Genomic DNA, 19,649 nt, shown 5'->3' on the forward strand with positions numbered 1-19,649 from the left:
GACATGGCTACTACTAAGGTATGGTTTGTCGATAACTTGAGTAAGAAACATAGCTATTCTATTCAAAAGAGTTATTCTTATTGCATCACCACATCTCGTCCTCTCTCTCGACCTTGCCATAAACTGGTGAGTCATGTTGATCAACTAGTGCTAGCCATCAGGGCAGCAACTGATTGCTTTAAACTGCGGATATTACCGTATGACTCCGTCTCTATCTTATCATCGAGGGAGTAACAAATCTGTTGAAAAGTTCAAAGCCTTTTAAGGTTATTCAACTATTCAAGCCTTCTTATTCCAATGGCTACGAATAGGCTGCTATCGTTAGCCAAAATACATATGAGATGCAGTATTGACTTGTGAAATTTGGAGCAGCATATATATGACTGACCGTATGCTTTGGGTATTCTCTTTTTTCGATTAGGAAAGCTTACCTTGGACCGAAGAAGATGAAGTAAACATTTGCATTCTATAATATATATGTATAAGTAATCTAATATAAGTATAAGTCAGCTATATAATGTACTAAGTCTGTATTATATAAAAATAAGTATATAAATATAAATCTGCAGTGCATAGTATAAGTTCATATTAGATAAAAAAAAATATTCGCAATGGGTATAACTAAAGGATACAAATAGATCTTATAATAATGATGCCTCATAGATCAAATATTCAAGTGAAAAAAAATCATAATGACATCTCCCAATATTAAATGGAGGGAGATTTTATAATTACTTTACGGGCATAAGATATAAAGAAGATGATGAAATAAATGCAAATGAAATAAAAAAGAGCTTTCTCCTTTCATTTTGTGATGTTCTATAATATGAATAATAAAATTTTGACATACAAGAATGTTAACTTAATATGCAAGAGTACAATTCAATATGCAAATTTACTTACAATCTGCATTTTTACATACAATAGTGCAACTCAAGCTGTATTTGACAATTCAAAAATATTTACAGTTTATATAACATCATACAATATTATAATTCAATTTGTATTTTTATTTACAATCCAATACATAGATGTATTTATGGAATCTGTTAATATTATAATGCATTTTGTAAATAATATTCTCAAAATTCATAAATGTATTTACAAAATCGACCAATATTATAGCAGATATATAATATTTCTAGAATATATATATATATATAATTATAGAATCCATAGATAATAAATTGGTTAAATCATATTAGAATATACAGATCTCTAAACCAAGAGCATTTTTAAATTAGATGGTGTATATTGGTAAAAATAGTTCATAAGTGTATGCAAAAAAGGTGATACTTCTGAAGTCTAACAAGAGTTACAAAATAGAAATCAATATTGATTAGTCCTTAAATAGTTCATATTCTACACGCGCGGGTTAAATTCAATTTTAATTTTTTGCCTAATACAAGTTTAAATCTGATCAGGTTCAGGTTGGTTGGTTGGTTGAACCTGCCCGAAGTCAAAATAGTGTGTTCCTTCAATTAGAATAGTTGATCAGTTAGTTAGTTTGAACCCAAAATAGGATGTCAATTTGTATAATTTTATAAACTGAATTTTGGTTCATTTTTTTAAGTCCGGTTTGAGTCTTAAGTTTGTATTTGATAGAGAGTACGGCACGGTTCAGGTTCGACAAGACATTCGAATAGTTGCTTCCTTCCGATTGCAAGTCGGTCGTTGTATCCTAGGAGACTAACGTTCACTATTCCAAAAGCAATCGTCGCTTCGACTCGACTTGGTTCGCACGTGCGAGTAAAGTCCAATTTTAATTTTTTGCCTAATATGGGTTCAAATCTGATCAGGTTCAGGTTGGTTGGTTGGTTGAACCTGCCCGAAGTTGAAATAGTGTGTTCCTTCAATTAGAATAGTTAATCAGTTAGTTAGTTTGAACCCGAAATAGGATGTCAATTTGTATAATTTTATACACTGAATTTTGGTTCATTTATTTTAAGTTTGGTTCGAGTCTTAAGTTTGCATTTAATAGAGACTACAGCACGGTTCAAGTTCGGCAAGACATTCGAATAACTGCTTCCTTTCGAATGCAAGTCGGTCGTTGTATCTTAGGAAATCGATGTTCACTATTCCAAAAGCAATCAGTGGAAGACGAATTGGTCTTAAGGAGATAGTGTCTAATACTAAACTTGACTATATAAGATTTTATATTCTGTAATCTGTAAGTTTATTTAATTTATTTATATATTTTCGATCGGGTTTTTTTATAACTCTTTGAAATTAGATTGTTACCACCAATATTTAATGTCTTAGTTAATGGTTAACTAATAATTTTAATTTGGTTAGGATCATAAGGAGTTTACTCGTTTAAGTTTAAAATATTGGAAGATAAATTAAAATCACACCAACTGACTACGATAAATTATAATTTCCTTTATTTTCTAATAATAGTGTACAATATTATACAAATATAAAATACACGAGTATCCTACTCACATTAACTTACGCTAACTCAAACAACCCTTCCTACAGCGCTACACCTCTTTTATTATAAATAGTGGCAGAGTACGGATTAATATTCGACTGGGGATTCATCAAATCACTATTAAATTATTACAAATATTATTTAAAAAATGAATGCTATAAGTTTATATTGCCCCTCTGCGGATATTTTTTTTCCAATTAATTTAATAAATTTATGTTATAGTCATATATCCTAATTTTTAACCAAGAATTTGGAGATAATTTTAGGTCAATTTTTTCCGAAAAGCGTTCCTCATCATCACTAGTTTCTGTCTATCTATTTTGCAACACCCAGAAAAAGGTAGCGGGCGAAATATAATTTTTCTAAAATAATAATAATAATAATACTGATTTTTGATTTAAATCGTTTTTTTTACAAGAGAAATAGATATATTTCTTCCATGTCACGTGCCAATCACCCTCTCCTCACATGTCCCTACCGGCCTCACCGCCGGCTACTTTTTACGGTGGCAATCGGATAGTGGGCAGCGGCCAGCGAGCGAATACCGATGATGCTTAATAACTTCTAAATCACGACAAATATATGCAAACGAGGTGTGGTTTCGCATTAACCCAAAAATGTGGGAGCGAACATGCAAAAGACCCAATAGCAAACTTCCTTGCTAGGAGGGCAAAACTGTAATTTAACACGCAATTGCCAGTTCCCCATGTAGTACCATCAACCGTCAGTGACATATGCTCGAAAGAGAGAGAGAGAGGAAAAGTTCCGGCGATGGCCGTGAAGCGGAAAGCTGACGTGCCGATGGCCGGAGATCAGCCTCCTCCGGCGAGGGAGTTGGACTTCCGTGCGCCGCAAGATGACGCATGGTACGGCGTGCGGCTCCACGCGGAGAGAGACGGAGTACTTCGCGTGATGTATCGCGAGTTCTCCGAGGAGTTCGACGAGCGATACGTAAAAGAGCAGTTCAAAGATATGAATGAGTTGGAGGAGTTCAAATCCAGGTTTCGGCCCTCGTCGATCCAGCTCCAGGATTCCGAGTGCTGGAAAGTGGTCGAGGGTGTCAAGGTCTGCGCCGCCTACGCTGGTCGGGACGATGACGTGCGGTTCTACGATGCGGTTGTGGATACGGTGAGCGAGAGTTTTCTTATTTTTATCTCCTGGATTGGGAAAGATCCGGGTTGCTTGTTGTTGATTCCGGTTGGGTTTAGAGTTTGGACATTTGGGTCGTGTTTGTGCGGAAAATTTGGGTATTTTACCTTGAATTTAACGTATATTTTGGGCATTCTTGATTCTTTTGTAATGGAATTTAGTTCTATTTCCTGTTCTTGGTTGGGAAATTTGGGTCTCTTATTATTGAATCTAGTTGTATCGTAGATTTCCGTTTATTTGGTTAAGGGTTTTCATTTCCGTGGTAACATTTGTTGTTGGATTGACGTTTCTTGCGGGCAAAGTTTCGTCTTTTTACTTGGAAATTGAAGTTGAGTTTTTATTCGCCATTCGTATGTGGATGCAAGATAGCAGCAAAGGGAGCATTTGATATTAAACTTGTTGATGTTTCATTCTTGGAGTAATTGCATAGGGGTAAAAAGCCATCTTTATATTGTTTATAGAAATTAAGTCTATTCTCCTATCCGAGTAAGCTGGGTGATGGACATTTTTCCAGCATTTCCCTGTAGATTAGATTTTGATTTTAGATTCTTGTTATAACTATTCTTTTAGCCTGTAAGGACTTAATGAGCTAGAATGAGAATTTTCTTCATTATTATGTTAACTTTGTAATCCAAGTCAATGTCTTTTGCTGATATTGGATCCATAATGTTGTTCAAGTAGGTTGTCCAGTTTAACCTCTTAATTGTACAATCTATAATGTGTTTCATATTTATCTTTTTGCTTGATTTCCAATGTCTCTCTTTCATCCTTGATAAATTCTTTCTTGAGTGTTTCGTTAGTACCCGAGTCATAAGAGATTTTAAATGCTTTTATATATTCCTTGTATTTAATATAGAATTTATGGTATCTATGTAAAGAATTGATGTGTGTGTACACATGCAGACATGGTCTAAGCTTTTATAGGGAAATTATAGGTTCCGATACTTTACTACATGCACTCCATTTCCTCTTGCTAATAATACTATCTGTTTTGGAGAATTTGATGCATAGGCAATAGGGTTCCAGTTTTCAGACATGTAAGTTCCTGGACTACATCTAATGTTATAGAAGCGATAACCTCCCTTTTCATATTTGATGGTGGATATAAATTCTCTGTATAATTTATACATATTCATGTTGCATATGTGGATATCAAATATATTATGTATATTTTTTTAGGTGCACTGCAGTAGAATAAGGTTGATTAGTTTGATGGCACTTGGAAGCTCAAGATGTTTGATCTAAAGGCAATGCTTGTCCAAGATTGGTCTAAATAAACAAAGTTGCAAACATAGAATTAAGGGAGATTTGCATTTACTACCCTGCCTTTTGGGATTTTGATGTTTCAGGCCATTTTTTGCATGTTGCCAAAGCGACCCATCTGTTTTGAATTAATGTTTAATAGCACTCTACTGTCTATTTTGCTAACAAAGGATAAACCATATGTTGGTTAATTTAACTAGAGAATAAAAACGTCAAGTATGCTTTCGTCCTGTTGTGACTTGTGATTAACCCAACCCAGGATGGTTTCCTAAGCCCAATAATCCAACCATTCGATCTGACTGACTAAGCCTACTTTCTCTTCTTAAAAATAGCAATAAAGATAGATAGATGATAAGTAATTCAAGAGGAATTATAGGTGCTCTAATATTTTACTTGGAAAGGAATATTCTTCTTCTATTGCATACCATCATCAGCTGTTGGTTAGATGTTTACTCAGAGTGTTCTTTGGACATCAATTCTACACATAGTTCTGTACATGTAATTCTACATGTATGCAAGTATTTACACATACACGAAGGCATATATACACATAACATTTGGCAAAAGGCAACCAATAATGTTGGTCCCATTGTATATATCAAGGTTCATCGAATCGGCTAGTCCAGTCAAATGACTGGGATCGGCCAGGATTGGCCGATCCGGATTGGAATCGGTCGGTTTTGATTAAACCTGGCCAGATCTATTATAAATTTGACCTAGATCTGACCCGGGAACATTAATTATTGATGTCCCCAAGCTCTTTTCCTTTCTCTCTTTATTCTTTTCTTCTCACTCTCTCTCTTTCACTCCTTTCTCCTTTTATTCTCACTCTCACTTTCTAACAGAGAGATCTAGCTCCAATGAACTCTGACGAATTCCTGCGATGCAAATCTTACTCCAGCGAATTTTAACGAATGATGGTTCATCAAGTATTCATTGTTTGGAACAATCATATGATCCATATGCTGGTTATTATCCTTCTCAGTATTCGTACATACAAGATTCATATATTGATTATTATACTCCTCAGAGACAATAAGAACTATTTGATATGAATGATATGATGCAATCACTCTTTGGAGCACCAGACCCTAGACATTATTATCTTCAAACTTATGATAATTATGATGATGACCATAGGGATTTATGAGAGCAAACTCGTTATTCATCGGAGTTTTAATTTTTGAGTAAATTAGTACTTCTGTTTAATTTTTAAGACTCATATATGAATAATTATTATTTTGTTATTTTTATCATGTTTTTAAAATTTTTAAAAATGTTTTTGTATTTTTAAATAATATTTAGAATTTTATGTAATTAAAAAAATCCGATCCAATATCCAGGCAACTGATACGGCCGATTCGGCCGATATATATCATTTTTTCATAAGGCCTATCCCGATCCTGATTCCGATTTTTCAAACCTTGGTGTATATGTTTATCTTCTATTCAACTTTATTTTGGGCTAGGTTCTCCGTCAACCAAATGCAATTATGTGTCTTCTTTACTTCTGCAGCAGCTATGGTTTTCCTTCCCTGCACAGCACATTTTAATTGAATAGAATTGGTCAGCTTGCCGGTGGCAGTATGTGGTCTTCATTGAACATGACAATACTTCAACCATCTCAATCAATATTCTATTCTCACAAATTATGCTGAATCGATAGATAATAACATAGAGAGATAAATGACTTATTATAAAACAAGGTATAGGAGAAGTCCTGTCATAATAAGGTTTCCTAGTGATGTTCTGGGGCTTCATTCTCTTTCAACTTCTTAATTTTTCTATAATCCTATATGAAACTCTGATTTATTGTAACTTGTTCTCACCCCTTGGTTTAATCATACTTTTTGGTCTTATCTAACAGTAGGATGATTGCAATTTTTTTGAAGTTCTGGACTTTCCCAAGCATGATAAATGTCTGAAATCAGGAGATCTAGTATGCTCCCTCTTCCTTTTTTTTTTTTTTCCCTTTTGTAATGATTTTTAATACTGATAGCCAAATTGCAGGTTCGGTTTTCACAACACAAATTTTTTGGAGGAGAAGGTTCTTGCACATGCAAATTTATAGTATTATGGCAACATGGTTCCCATGCTGGGGAGAAGACTGCAGTCGGCATTGAGCATATATGCTTAATAAAGTCTTCATCCCTACAGGAACCCATATTGAATGACTTTTTGGATAATGTTAGGAAGTTACTTGAAGCTAGAATATGCCGCATGGACCAAACGGTGAGTTACTTTTCAGAGATATCAGGGCAAAATGTTGGAACTTCCATGCATCAAAAGGTGTCTCCATCTACAGTTTCTAGAAGCTGTAATGAGTTAGAGCGGTCAAGGGATGACTGTTCTTTGAAGAAACCTCTACATTTTCGGTATAATTTTGAGGTAAAATGCACATCTATTTCAGGATTCTCATTTGTTTTTTTCTTATCATCTTGAATTGTTCTTTTGACTTTCCTACCTTTGTAGGAAACAAGATCGCCTAAATGGACTACTGGTCTAGGGAGCAAATCTAGAGGTAGATTTTTTGTTTTTGTTTTTCTTATTATTTTCTCTCTATTAAGGATGTTGCATGGGAACTATGAATTTTTACTGACTTATTTCTAATATGTTGAGGGCAGGGAAGACCTTTAAAAGATGGGTCTGCAAAGAGAACAATGATTTTGGGGGGCAATTGGCTCAAACAGATAGCCATAAAATGAGCTACTTTTCCTTCTGGATAGAAAATCTGGAAAATGATTTATTGCCCTCTACAATAATGGAATTTCTCCATAGAGAAGTGTCCATATCTTCACAAGTTACACTCTATCCTGGTTTGTCGCAAGATGCATATTGTAAAGCTGCCATCTTTATGGAGAGTAAGGAGCAAGCTGACCAGTTGTTTGACTTTTTATTTGACCCAGGCCACATCATTGTATCCTCAAAAGGAAGGTAAGGAACAACCTTGCCTACTTTCTGCTCTAAAAGATGTCTTCATTTTCTTCTGATTTAGGCAGTTCTGTTCAGTCATCAATTCTGTGGATCCATGGATTACCATGTTGCATACGTAATAATTTGGAAATCCTTCATTGAGAGATATGAGGGCTTCATATAACAAGCTGACATAGGTATCACAATGCATGTTCACTTGTTTTAGTTTTTGATGTCACCTAAAAAGGGTGTTCTAGTTCACGAGCCTCCTACCAAATGCAGGTTCTAGGAATGACAAGATGTACACGCTAAGTAACCTTCACCTTATTACAGGATGCTTCAATAATTCAATTGTTGATGTCACATGAAGTTTATAAATTCATATATTCAAAAGGTCTGAATAAGGCTAGGAGGTCCATATCTTGTTTGGTTGTGCGACTATATACCTGCAGTTTTAAATGGAAGCTAGTGCCACCTAATATCCTTATTACTGCAAATATTTTCCTACTTTCTTTAGACAATTGAATCTCAAATAATATGGACTCACCATTTGTAGTAGATTTTCAAGTGCGTGCAAATTTGGATTCTGCCTTGGGTAAGATAAAATGTTTGCCACTGATTTTGGGTGAAAGTAATATCACTTTTAGAATATAGAATATAAAAATTACCAGTTTACGCTTCAAGAGCATTTGGCGCGTTAATATGATATCAACGCTGAGATCTTGAGTTCGAGTCCTGTCAGGTCCATCTATTATTTAAGATGTAAAACATTCACTAGTTTAAATCAAGTCCACTTCTTGAGCTTATTAAAATGTCTCATCCTAGAAGTATGAGAAAATATTCAAATATAAAATATAAAAATTATAGTTCTATAATATTTTAAGATTTTAGAGCAGTTGGTGAGTTATTAGTGTTAAATATCAATTCCTGGCGGATCTTCAGTCTTGCAGACTGCACTATTAAAGGAAGCTCTGCTGAATTTAGTTGTTTATTTTGGAACCTTCCTCTTGATTTGTAGTTGAGAACTTTTCAGTTGTCTTTAGATACTGTGTCAAATTCTAATAAGGCTCGCGTTCTTATCTGAGATGTTGTAAGACAACTTCTAATCTTCGTTAGCCATCTTCCTAGATAGGAACCACCCCAATTAGGAATATTTAGTTAACATTTAGCAAAGGTTTCTTTGGAGAAATCGTAATTTATCAGGTGTAGCAAGGGTATCTCTGGAGAAATTGTAATTTAACTGGTTTGTATTGAACCATTATCCAAGTGTTATCTCTGCTCAAGGACTATTGATTGAGAAACATTTTGAGTGAGAGGGATGATTCCTTGAAAGGTTGGGAATCGTTGAGGATTTTTAATGCAGAAGACTTTATGGTTACTGAAATATCCGCATTGCTCTACATTGTTCAACCTTCTCTAGATTGAAACACTTGAAGATAGTTGAAGAGATACATAAATAAAGACCATAAAGCTGGAGAAAACATAATAGATATTTTTTGAGATGGTTTTGCTGCTGCTTTAGTTTGTCTTGTTGCTCTATTTTAAGTTTGCCAGTCATCTTCTCAACGATGAGTTCTAGAAGTGATGAATCATGTCTCAGGTCATTGGTTAGCGTATTAAGTGCCATTCATTAAAGTTTCCTGAAAGACAGAAATATGATTCTCACCAACAGGATGAGAAATTGTTGATTCATTAGCTGCACTCCCCTAGCATTGTGGTTCAAGAGGAGTAAAGGAATTTGTTGGCTTGTGGCACTTATTGATTCAATTAACTTCTAAATTGGACACTTTAAAGCTTCTTAAAAGAACTATAAATGCGACACATTATAGCTTCATAAAAGAACTATAAATGCAAGAAGCACAGCATAATGGAGAAGATGCTTTACCTTTTAGCTTGCATGTACCAAGGTCTAGTAGGGTGAATGACTCATCATGTTTTAGGTGTCTAATTACCAGCTGATAGTCATGTCTCACTTCTACTTTTGCCTCTATTGAGCAAATTGATCTACTAAGTAACCTTCCTTCCTTTTCCCTTTAAAAAGTTTTATTGTATTGTCATATATCAAAGTGATGCTAGAAAAGAAAAAGCCTTTCAATTTGCTTTCACTTGATTTAGTTCAGTTCTTCACATCAATGATATTTTTGCAACAAATTATCCTTCATTCTCCAATTGGATCAAATCTCTGGCTTCTAAAAAGAAGAAATCAGGGTTGCAGAGGTGAAAATCAATTGAAGTGTTGATGGAAAAATCAATCTTTTAGGTAAACCCTTCGTCATCTATGGCATATTGATCCAAAGATGCCCACTTTCTTGAAGCCATGATATTGAAGGCTACATGTTAGCACGTTTACTAAATGGGTTATTGATCATTAAGTTCTAGCAATCAGAAAGAGACTTAAGCTAAAGCCGTACTTTCTTTAAATGGAAGAAAAGCAAACTACTACTGCCTACCCCACTTAGTTGATTTCCAATTCCGAACAAGAATTACACATTAGAAATCTAAAATATTGGAAATGGAATCACACCTACGAGGTGGCTCACTTGTTTCACACCTATGAGGTGGCTCACTTGTTTGTTCTAGGTAACTCCCCTGTTATCCAACTAGCAACCTAATATTTATGTTCGTCTTTCTAGATCTTCACCAACCTAATGTTTCTTTCCTTTCTTATTTAAATTATTGTTCGATTATTCATACTCTTGGAAAATAGTTCAGATGATATAGTGTTGTATTAATCAAGGTTCCTAGTATCAGGATCGGGATCAATAACGGCCGTTTGGAAAAACGATACGTATCAGTCGTTAGTATCGGATCAGACTATTTTTTAATTATATATAATTCTAAATATTATTTAAAAATGTAGAAAAATTTAGAAAAAAAATAGAAAAATAAAAAAACAAAAAATTACTCACATATGAAGTCTAAAAACTTAAAAAATATATTAACTTATTCAAAATTTAAAACTTTAATGATATCGAGCTGGTTCTCATAAAAGTTTGTAAATAATGATGTTTAAGACCTGATGCTCCAAAAAGTGATTCCATCATATTAATCATATTGTATGGATCTTGTTGTGTGATTTGCATCTGAGGAGGATAATAACCAGTATTTAGATCTTATGTCTAAGAATACTGAGGATAATAATAGCATATAGATCTTATGATGGCTCCAAATAATAAATGCTCGATGTATCATAATCATATGAAGCAATATTTTCATGACGTCGCTGATATATATATACAACCTTAATTTCTCTGTCTTCAATTCTTATGCCTACTTGACTTTTCTCAACAAATATAGATGGGACGATCTCACAACCAGGTATATCATTAGGATTATGACTAGTACTGGTAGGTATACTATCTCTCACTGCTGAACGATTCGTACTTGCCTCTGTCCTCGTCATGGTCTCTCATAATATCTTATCTAATCATGGGTTATCTTTGTCAAATAATAACCTGTTCTCTATATCTCTGATCCATGGAGTCAAGGGGTTTTTTTTACCAAAAATATGATTTAAATCAATCAGTTATTTATTTTTTGCCTTTTTTTTAAATTTCTCTCCCTCAATCTCATATTATAATGACAAAACACTAACTTCTCTAATCTTTCCATTGTTAATCGGTTACGTGTTTTTGTATGGATTAAGGAGACTGTCCAATTTCTTTCACACTATGATGAATACATAGTTTGACTAAAAATCTTCTTTGCTATTGGCATCAAATTTGGTACCTCCTCCCATCCATAGATAGACCAGCATTCAGTTGGAGTGTTATAAGATATAGCTATAACAACTTTAGTAGTACTGAATTGCCTAGCTCTCAATATATATATCTCTCTATCTGAAATCATAAATATATTATTGCATACTGATTATATTGAAAGTTAATATTTAAAATAAATAATAATAAAATTATTTAATTGAATCATAACTCACTTCTTTATCTCAAATGATTTGTTTATGATTATCAAGTTCAAGCTTGCTTACAAGATGTTTATGAATCACCCTCCTAACTCCCAACAAGACTTTACTATCATTATTAATATTTATAGAGAATTAAAATTTTGAATTAAAAAAATACCTTGTAGAAATTTAAAATTTGTAAGCATTTAAGTTTTTAAATATTCATAAATAAAAGTAAATTAGTAAATTAAACTTAAAACTTAAAAATATGCCTACCAGCAGCGTGTATATCTCTATATAGTTGTCTGTTCCATCTAGAATCAATCATCTTTCACCATTTCGTATAACTTTGGCTCATATTTTTTGATTGATTCTTTTGTTATGTCCATTGCCTTATATAGGAAATATATCTCAGATTTGTAATCACTGTCTACAAGTTGTAGTACTTTGATAAGAGACTCAAATACTACGGTGGTAATTATAATATCATCCCAAAATATATTTCCAATAGCCATATTTTAAAGTTTCACCTAAAGATTTATTTTTAGGTTTCATATTCTTAATTTTTAAAGACCACTTCTGTGATGTAATATCCGTATAATATCATTCTTGTAGCGTATGATGCTCTCCAAGGTTAAAAAAGGACTGACAAATCTAGTGACGCCGGGTATAATTATCTCGCTACCACTAGTCATTTGCCTAAGTAAATTAAGAACCCAACTATGGTTATATATAAAATTTGTCAACCTCTAACCTTCATGTATGATCATATTAATTTCAAACTCTTTTACAATATTCTCTAACATTAGATCAATACAATGTGCAACACATAGCATCCAATATAAATGTGGTATTTTTATCATAAAGTAAATTTCCAGCAGCTTTATAATTGACCCCATTATAAGTAACCACTTTGACTACTCTTATTTCACTAATTTTTTGTACCACCTCATCCATCAATTGACAAATATAATATGTATTTTCGAAATAAGCAGTAGCATCCACAAACTTTAGAAAAATTGTCCTCATGCCCGAGTACACTAAGAAATTAATTAAATTTTTTCTGTTTTATATATTCCACCTATCATACATCAGTGTACAACCAAATTCATCTTAATACTATTTAAATGTCTCAATGTAAGTACGAAACTCATCTACTTCTGAGTCAAAATATTTAGTAGCAATATCATTTGAACTAGGAGTTAGAATACCAGACTCTACTAATTGTATAGCATCCACTATAGTGTGATAATAAAGACTATCAGTTATATTGAAAGGAATATGGTTGTAGAAGAAAAATTTAGAGATAGCTCTACCAATATGTTTCTTTGTATTTTTAATTTTTTTAAGAGCTATTTTGATGGAAGTCTGTGTACGATTCCTTTTTTCTAAAGATATGTGTCTATTGGTTTAATATTTTTAGACTCTACTGTAATACCAAGAGTTCTAGAGGTAGAATTGCTACCCCTATATTTTCTCTCTCTGTATATTTACTGATTTAGATCTCTGAAAGTTACCGCTAGTGCTTATTTTCATCTCTTCCTCTTTTTTATGCATATTTTTGCTCTCTTTCATTGCTCTCCCCATATGTTTCCTCCTTATTCTTTCCACTCTACTTATTGCTATTATCATCAACGTGTATAAAATTATGCATCAATTCTTTACGAATCATTGATTCTCTCTGTTGTGTAGATTGTTTATCTTTCTTTTTGCCAATTAAATGAGCCAACATCTGTTTTTTAACTTCCAAAGACACTTAATTGGAAGCTGCTATATTTCCTTGCCTTTCAGCTAAATATTATTTCAAATGGCTAATACAACTACTCATTTTCTTTCCACATAAATTGTATTTATTACGTCTTTTATCTTGCCCAATAGTACTGCAATGTTTTCACCCAATATCGGTATTATATGACTTCTCTTTTGAAGCCATTGATATTTTAATTCTATAACTAAAAAATATAAACAAAAATATTATGGATCGATCCGAATATAAAAAAATTATAAAAATTTAGGTGGTAGTAGTCTCACGAGATAGAGTTCTAATGGCTTTGGTTTCACGTCAATTGGATGTTTGGATGAAAATATATAATTAAAATAGTGGAGCAAGATCAGAATGAGGTAGAATAGTAAATATCCGATGTTATGGCGGTTGTCGGAAGGTGGCGGACGGCCAAGGATGGTGGTGGATGGCCGTAGGGTAGGGTGGTTGCTGGAGGAAAGTGGTGGCAATGGTTTGAAAGCATGAGAGGTTCTACAACTATGATCTACTCTTAGAAAAATAATGACGATTTAACGGCTACGATAAAAGATAAGGACGATAAGTAATGCAAGGTAAATAAACTTAACTTAACTCTATTTATTCTATGCCTAAACAAAGAAGGCCAACCCCTTTATATATAGAGGTCGGGTACAATGAGTTCTACTCGGACTAGCCCTAAATGTTTATGTAATTCGAACTAGGACTTGTCTTAGACTAATCCTAAAGGCTTATACAACTTGAACTAAGACTTGCCTTAGAGGTTTACATGAATTAATTAAACTTACCTTATTGGCTTACATGACTTAACTAGACTTTCCTTAAGTGCTTACATAAGAGATAAACACGATCAAGAGATAAACATGACTTAGCTAAATCAGCATTCTTTATCCTTCTTGGAATGATTCTTCGTTCTGCTACAAATAGAGTCCGAATCTGGAGAAACCTTGAATATGAAAGTTGTAGATCAAAACGTCTTCGATCTTCTCCAAGTGGTTTCATAATATTTGGTCGTTTGTAAAATATCCTTCGAATATTTTCCTGAAACTGTGCAGAGCTGAATTAGTTAACTAACAAATTCTAACCTAATAAGACTCTAATTAAAGAAAATAGATAAAATAACTAGACTCAATCCAATGGGCCCAATCTCCCATTGATGTGATCCGGTTTGATCCGATTTGTATCAAAAAATCAAAATAAAATATAAAATAATTTAAAATTTATGAAAATAAAACCCTCTCAATTTTTTTTCTATTTTTTTTCTTTACTTCTTTCCAGTTTTCAGTTTTCACCCCTCTTTACCTATCTCAGCCTCTCAAGTTCTTAGCAGCAGCAGGTGCTGCTGCTTTAGCTGTGGTGAGTTCTTCACCACAGTGTGCATAATGAAAAAAAAAAAACGAGAAAGAAAAGAATTAGAAAAGGGAGAAAGAGAGGCAGGTGGGTGGTGGGACATCAATTATTGATGTCCCCTGGGTTGGATCTAAGTCGGATCCGACCTATTCTCACCCATTTCGGTCGGGATCGATTGAAACCCCAGCCAAAACCAGCTTCGGCCAAGATTGGGATCGGCCGAAACTAGGAATCTTGGTATTAATTGAGACCCATTCTATTTGCTGACAGAATAGTTACACTTTCTTAAGAGGCTATAGTTTATGCATAACTCTAAGAAATTTCCTATTGCCATTAGATCTCTTTAGCTTCCACAAGACAAATTTTGTATTTGTCAGCCAACTATCCCTTTTATTTTGTAAATGGACTAATCAACTTGAGACACCAATGAAACTCAACATTCTTGCTTGCAGATTCTTGCCATCATTCTCTGCCATTGCTTCTTATTATTGTCTACCTTCTTCTCCTATTAATTTTAGTGTTGTGGAGCATTTGAAAGCTTGCCATTTAAGATAAAAGTTGTTGAAATGTATTTTTTCAGTTCCATCTTTAATAGCTTCCTTACTTCTATGTCCTAGCCAGTCCCAAAAGCTTGCAATTGTATTTCAAAAATGAAGACAGATCTTTAAACTAGAACTATCATTTTATACCACTTCTAGATAATTCCCATGTCTTGAAGATGATGCGGAGAGGTTTCTTTTGGGATGCATGAGCCTTTAATACAACCAATTTTGAAACCTTTGTGTCAATTCCCTTATTGCCCGATTTTTATTCGACTTGGAATTTGGCATTGATCCCTGGAGGGCTGATGTCAGTTAGACAGCTGAACATCAAAATCTATCAACTCTTTTTGAGCCTTTTCATATTTCATATCTGAATTGTGCTGTAAAGAAGTCTTGGATGACCGTGATGTTTCTTTTTCCATAAAATGATTTGTCCTTTTCACTTTATTATAATGGAGGTTTATTCAAGATATAATTGTTTTTAGAGCCATTGTTTTGTTTTCCTATCATCTCCAGCCATTATCACTTCACCATATGTTCTTTTCAACAAGAGAGATTGATAATTATACACTAGGCAAGGCCCTTTATTGCTGCTCTTTCTCTGATCTACGCAGTCCCTGGGTGACAAGTGAAAAATGGTGTGGAGAAATCGAAGGATTAATGCCTAGATATGAGGTCAGTTCATTCTTTAATGGTAACATGAATTGGTTCATTTTTGCAGATATTGGCCAACAAATTACATGTTGTATAGAAAGTTATAATTAATATTCTATTCCTCCCAAAATGTAACTTGTCTGGAGCAATTATGGGGAAAAAAATGAGATAAAGTTACTTTATTCTACCATTTCTTGATCAATTTGTCTGATCCTTCATGCAAGATAACTATGCCATATTATGTACCATTGTACCCTTTGACACATATGTAGAGGAAGGAAAATTTGTGATACATAGATGGTACTCCTATTCTTAGTTACTATATTTGAGTGAATAATCCTTGGCTGTTTCTTTTTTGCTAATAGAAGAGGCAAAAATAATTGCTTCATCACTCTACAGTCTAAATTCTTTCGCACTTTTTCATCACTTGTTGTAGAAATCCACATGTCGTGAGAAAACTCTTCTTCCAGTAGACGATTTCTTACGTGCAGTTGAATAGTTGTTGAGATTCCACATATGGAACAATCTGTCAACTCAATTCTAGATTTGAGCGTGTGTTGGGAATTTCCATATCTTGCTCTTTTGGAATGACATTCTTCTAGAAACAATCATTAGGAATGTAAAATTCCTTCAGATTTCTGCCATGAAGTTAGGGGACGGGTCGGATAATATCTGATCTGAGGTTCCATATTTAAAAATATAGGATATGAGTTGCAAAATTCCTATCCAACTAAGATTCTAATGTGGATAAAATTTTTAAAAATTTTAGATTTGGATAAAAATTATATGAATTTCATTCGGATATAGATTTAGATATATATACTGATATGGATTCAGATTCAGATTCGGATATCTCTTTATCCATAAACATACAACTTGAATCACTACTATTTATTAGATTTTGAAACTTTTTACCTCTCCTAACAGGTTCTAGTTATAACTTGTTTTGCTTTTCATCTTCCATACTCCACATTCTACTATTATATATGAATTATTCAAATATTTGTTCATTAGTAAATAGAAAATAAATAAACTTATTAGTACATTGCATATCCTCAAACTTTCTAGCTCTTTCAATCTCAAAATTTGGATAATCCCCATTTTATTTGTATTTGTATTTGTTTAAGGTATTGTTGGTATTCATTTTGTATCGAAATCCATTTAAGATTTAGTTTGTATTTGAATCCGCTTATGATTTGGTTCATATCCGTCTATCCATATCTGTTTAAGATTTGATCATATTTGATTAAAATCTGTATCCATTTTAGTTGGACATCGTTTTATATTTTGTTATCTAGAGAAAGATATGGATCTGGATATTAGTTGGCCAATCCGATCTGTTTTCACCCCTAGCCATGATGTTTGTTTGTAACTTATAACTAGTGTCAAGTCCCAAACACGTAAAATAGCAACTGAAAAGAAGTTGCACTTTTTGTCTAGTTAGAAATTCATGGTGAACCTGACATCTTTTATGCAAGAATATTATCCTCTGGAAATCCATCTCTTGCCTATGTTCATTAAATCTAGACTTATATAGCTATCACTAAAGGTCCAATTTCAATATCTTCCAATGTGCATACACGACTGAGATTTGTTATGTATCTCAGATGCAACAACCAATTGAAACTAAAGGGCAGTTAAATGATATAAAATTGGTCCCCGTTGGATCTGAAGAATATCAGCAAGCCAAAGAAGTGCAAGATCTACATAGGCAGTTTCATAACTATGTACAATGTCAACAGAAAAAACTTGCACAGGAGGATAAAAAACTGCGTGGACTGTAGATGTAGTTGAAATCAAATTTCAAAGACTCCATAGAATGTCAGTGGCATAGTTAGTTCAGGTACTGCTTATTTCTTCATTTTTGTATTAGAAGATCACTTCGCATTTTGTTGCATGCTACTGTTCATTTCTACTTCGTTATTGTGTTGATTGTTGAGGCATTATCTTCTAGCTATTACATGTAATATTCTTCTTGTTGCCAATATTTGTAAATGTTAGGTCTCCTCTATAAGTTATGTGCTTTATGACATGTAATTTCTACTATCATAACCTTTTTTTTTCTGAGGGTTTTATTATGTTCTTGAATTCTACAGAGCAACGATGATTGTGTCGGTCAGCATGCTCCGTGCTGATCGACACTTGCCGTCTCGATGGTGGCACATCAAGGCATATGCCTTTGGCATAGTTGTCGTTGCTACACAGTATATGCTCATTGCAATATAGCCTTGGAGGCCTACACTATCACAACGCATTAAGTGTTGTTGGTATACTTTTGATCCATGGTGTAGATAAATTGACTGGATGATGAAATGACCCAAACATTTTGAATCCCATGTTTCGTTCTGGATCGAACTTTAATTTACAATATATGATAAAATCATTCCCTATTTTGTAATCTAAATCTAACACAAAAATTCTCATAATGACAATCATGACCACTGGAGCTTGCTTTTACTCATTGATGGACTCTATTACCAAAATTTGATCGAGGAAATTAATGTCAAGGAAGATCCTTTAGTTGAGAAAATGTGATTAATTTAGGTCTATAAAATCACTAATTGTCTGAGACATTTTTAACAGAAATAAGTAGTCCTTGTTATATGAATCTTGACCTACATAATTTATCTTAATTTGATTAATTTCACATCGCTAATCTTAGTTAAACATTACTTATTTTTGTTCTTATATGTTATAGAAGAAGGCATCACTTGATGTGATGGTAAGGCTTGTCCTTTAGGTCATCAGAGAAAAGATTTTTTTGCAATGAGGGGAAGGCTGCATGTATCTTCTCTTCTTAGACAGGAAACCTCATGCTGTTGTGACCCTTTTGTTTATATTTTGATCTTATAAAACCGTTATCTACTTTATGCTTAGATGTATTTTGTTTTGTTTCCATTCATGTCATTCAGAATTTGAATTTCAAAAAGAACTTGGAAAGAAGACTGATTCTTCTCCACGTGAATTGTGAGATCTAATTTGATTCCCTCTAGCAGATATGATTCAGTTGCGATTGCACCAATATTAAATATCCTTATAGTTTTTCATGGCTCAATTCAATACCTATTTTCTCAATGAGTAATTCTTAAACTTATGTTGCTCTTTGTTGAGTCTATATGTTTGGTTCTTTCCTCATGCAACTTCAAAATTTATGATCATGTCTGTCTGAACAATTTTAATGCAGTAAAATTGATTTGCAAGCACTAACAGGAAGCTATATTAGATCTCTTTAGCAACTAGCAACATTGGTGGCTTGCCGTTTTGGAAGTATTGACCTCTTTCAGTAATTAATCTAATCAATCTGTAGTGGAGTAGACATTGTGCTACTTCTGAACTCTGTAGACAGTTGTAATTAAAGACTGTAATCACATGTCCAGGTGAATGTGGTTTTAATGTTGAAATGAATCCTTTCTACTCGTGATTTGTTTTTAGCTTTATTATGGATGCCTTAGTTTATACATATAGTGAGAAGTAATTTTATGCGATGAACAATTTTAGAGAATGAAACTTGGAGATAAATAATTGGTTAATAAAATTTGAGTTCATCAGATGGAGATATTATATCATTTTATATTGCAATATAACTTCTGTTCAAATAAACTATGGAATTATGTGACATTAATGATTTCAATTCCATGATAGGGTGGAAAGCTTAACATAGTTTTCCACCTTGAATTAATCATCT

General features: G+C 33.4%; 1 protein-coding gene across 2 annotated transcripts; it reads left to right on the top strand.

The window, feature by feature from the left end:
* Positions 1 to 3,137: 3,137 nt before the first annotated feature.
* Positions 3,138 to 19,334, top strand: LOC140771005 (uncharacterized). Of its 2 annotated transcripts, none has more exons than XR_012106085.1 (7): positions 3,138 to 3,562; positions 6,856 to 7,233; positions 7,318 to 7,366; positions 7,470 to 7,779; positions 15,925 to 15,985; positions 17,572 to 17,807; positions 19,149 to 19,334. XR_012106085.1 is itself a non-coding variant. In XM_073112352.1 (7 exons), the coding sequence occupies exons 1-7, from the start codon at positions 3,206 to 3,208 to the stop codon at positions 17,746 to 17,748; spliced, it is 1,401 nt and encodes a 466-aa protein (XP_072968453.1). In that variant the 5' UTR covers positions 3,138 to 3,205; the 3' UTR covers positions 17,749 to 18,242. The 2 variants fall into 2 exon arrangements, 1 of the variants encoding a protein (XP_072968453.1); XM_073112352.1 differs by lacking the exon at positions 19,149 to 19,334 and adding an exon at positions 6,716 to 6,784 and having other exon boundaries at positions 17,572 to 18,242.
* Positions 19,335 to 19,649: the final 315 nt, after the last annotated feature.

Source organism: Typha angustifolia, chromosome 11 (assembly GCF_048772165.1).
Source record: "Typha angustifolia cultivar Huaian chromosome 11, ASM4877216v1, whole genome shotgun sequence".
Taxonomy (NCBI): domain Eukaryota; kingdom Viridiplantae; phylum Streptophyta; class Magnoliopsida; order Poales; family Typhaceae; genus Typha; species Typha angustifolia.

What these genes read in the sequence shown, in the direction of transcription:
- LOC140771005 (XM_073112352.1), top strand. Translation starts at nt 3,206, where the DNA reads ATGGCCGTGAAGCGGAAAGCTGACGTGCCGATGGCCGGAGATCAGCCT. An exon ending in GTCTGAAATCAGGAGATCTA is followed by an intron (nt 6,785 to 6,855) that starts GTATGCTCCCTC and finishes GCCAAATTGCAG; the next exon opens with GTTCGGTTTTCACAACACAA. An exon ending in ATTGTATCCTCAAAAGGAAG is followed by an intron (nt 7,780 to 15,924) that starts GTAAGGAACAAC and finishes TGATCTACGCAG; the next exon opens with TCCCTGGGTGACAAGTGAAA.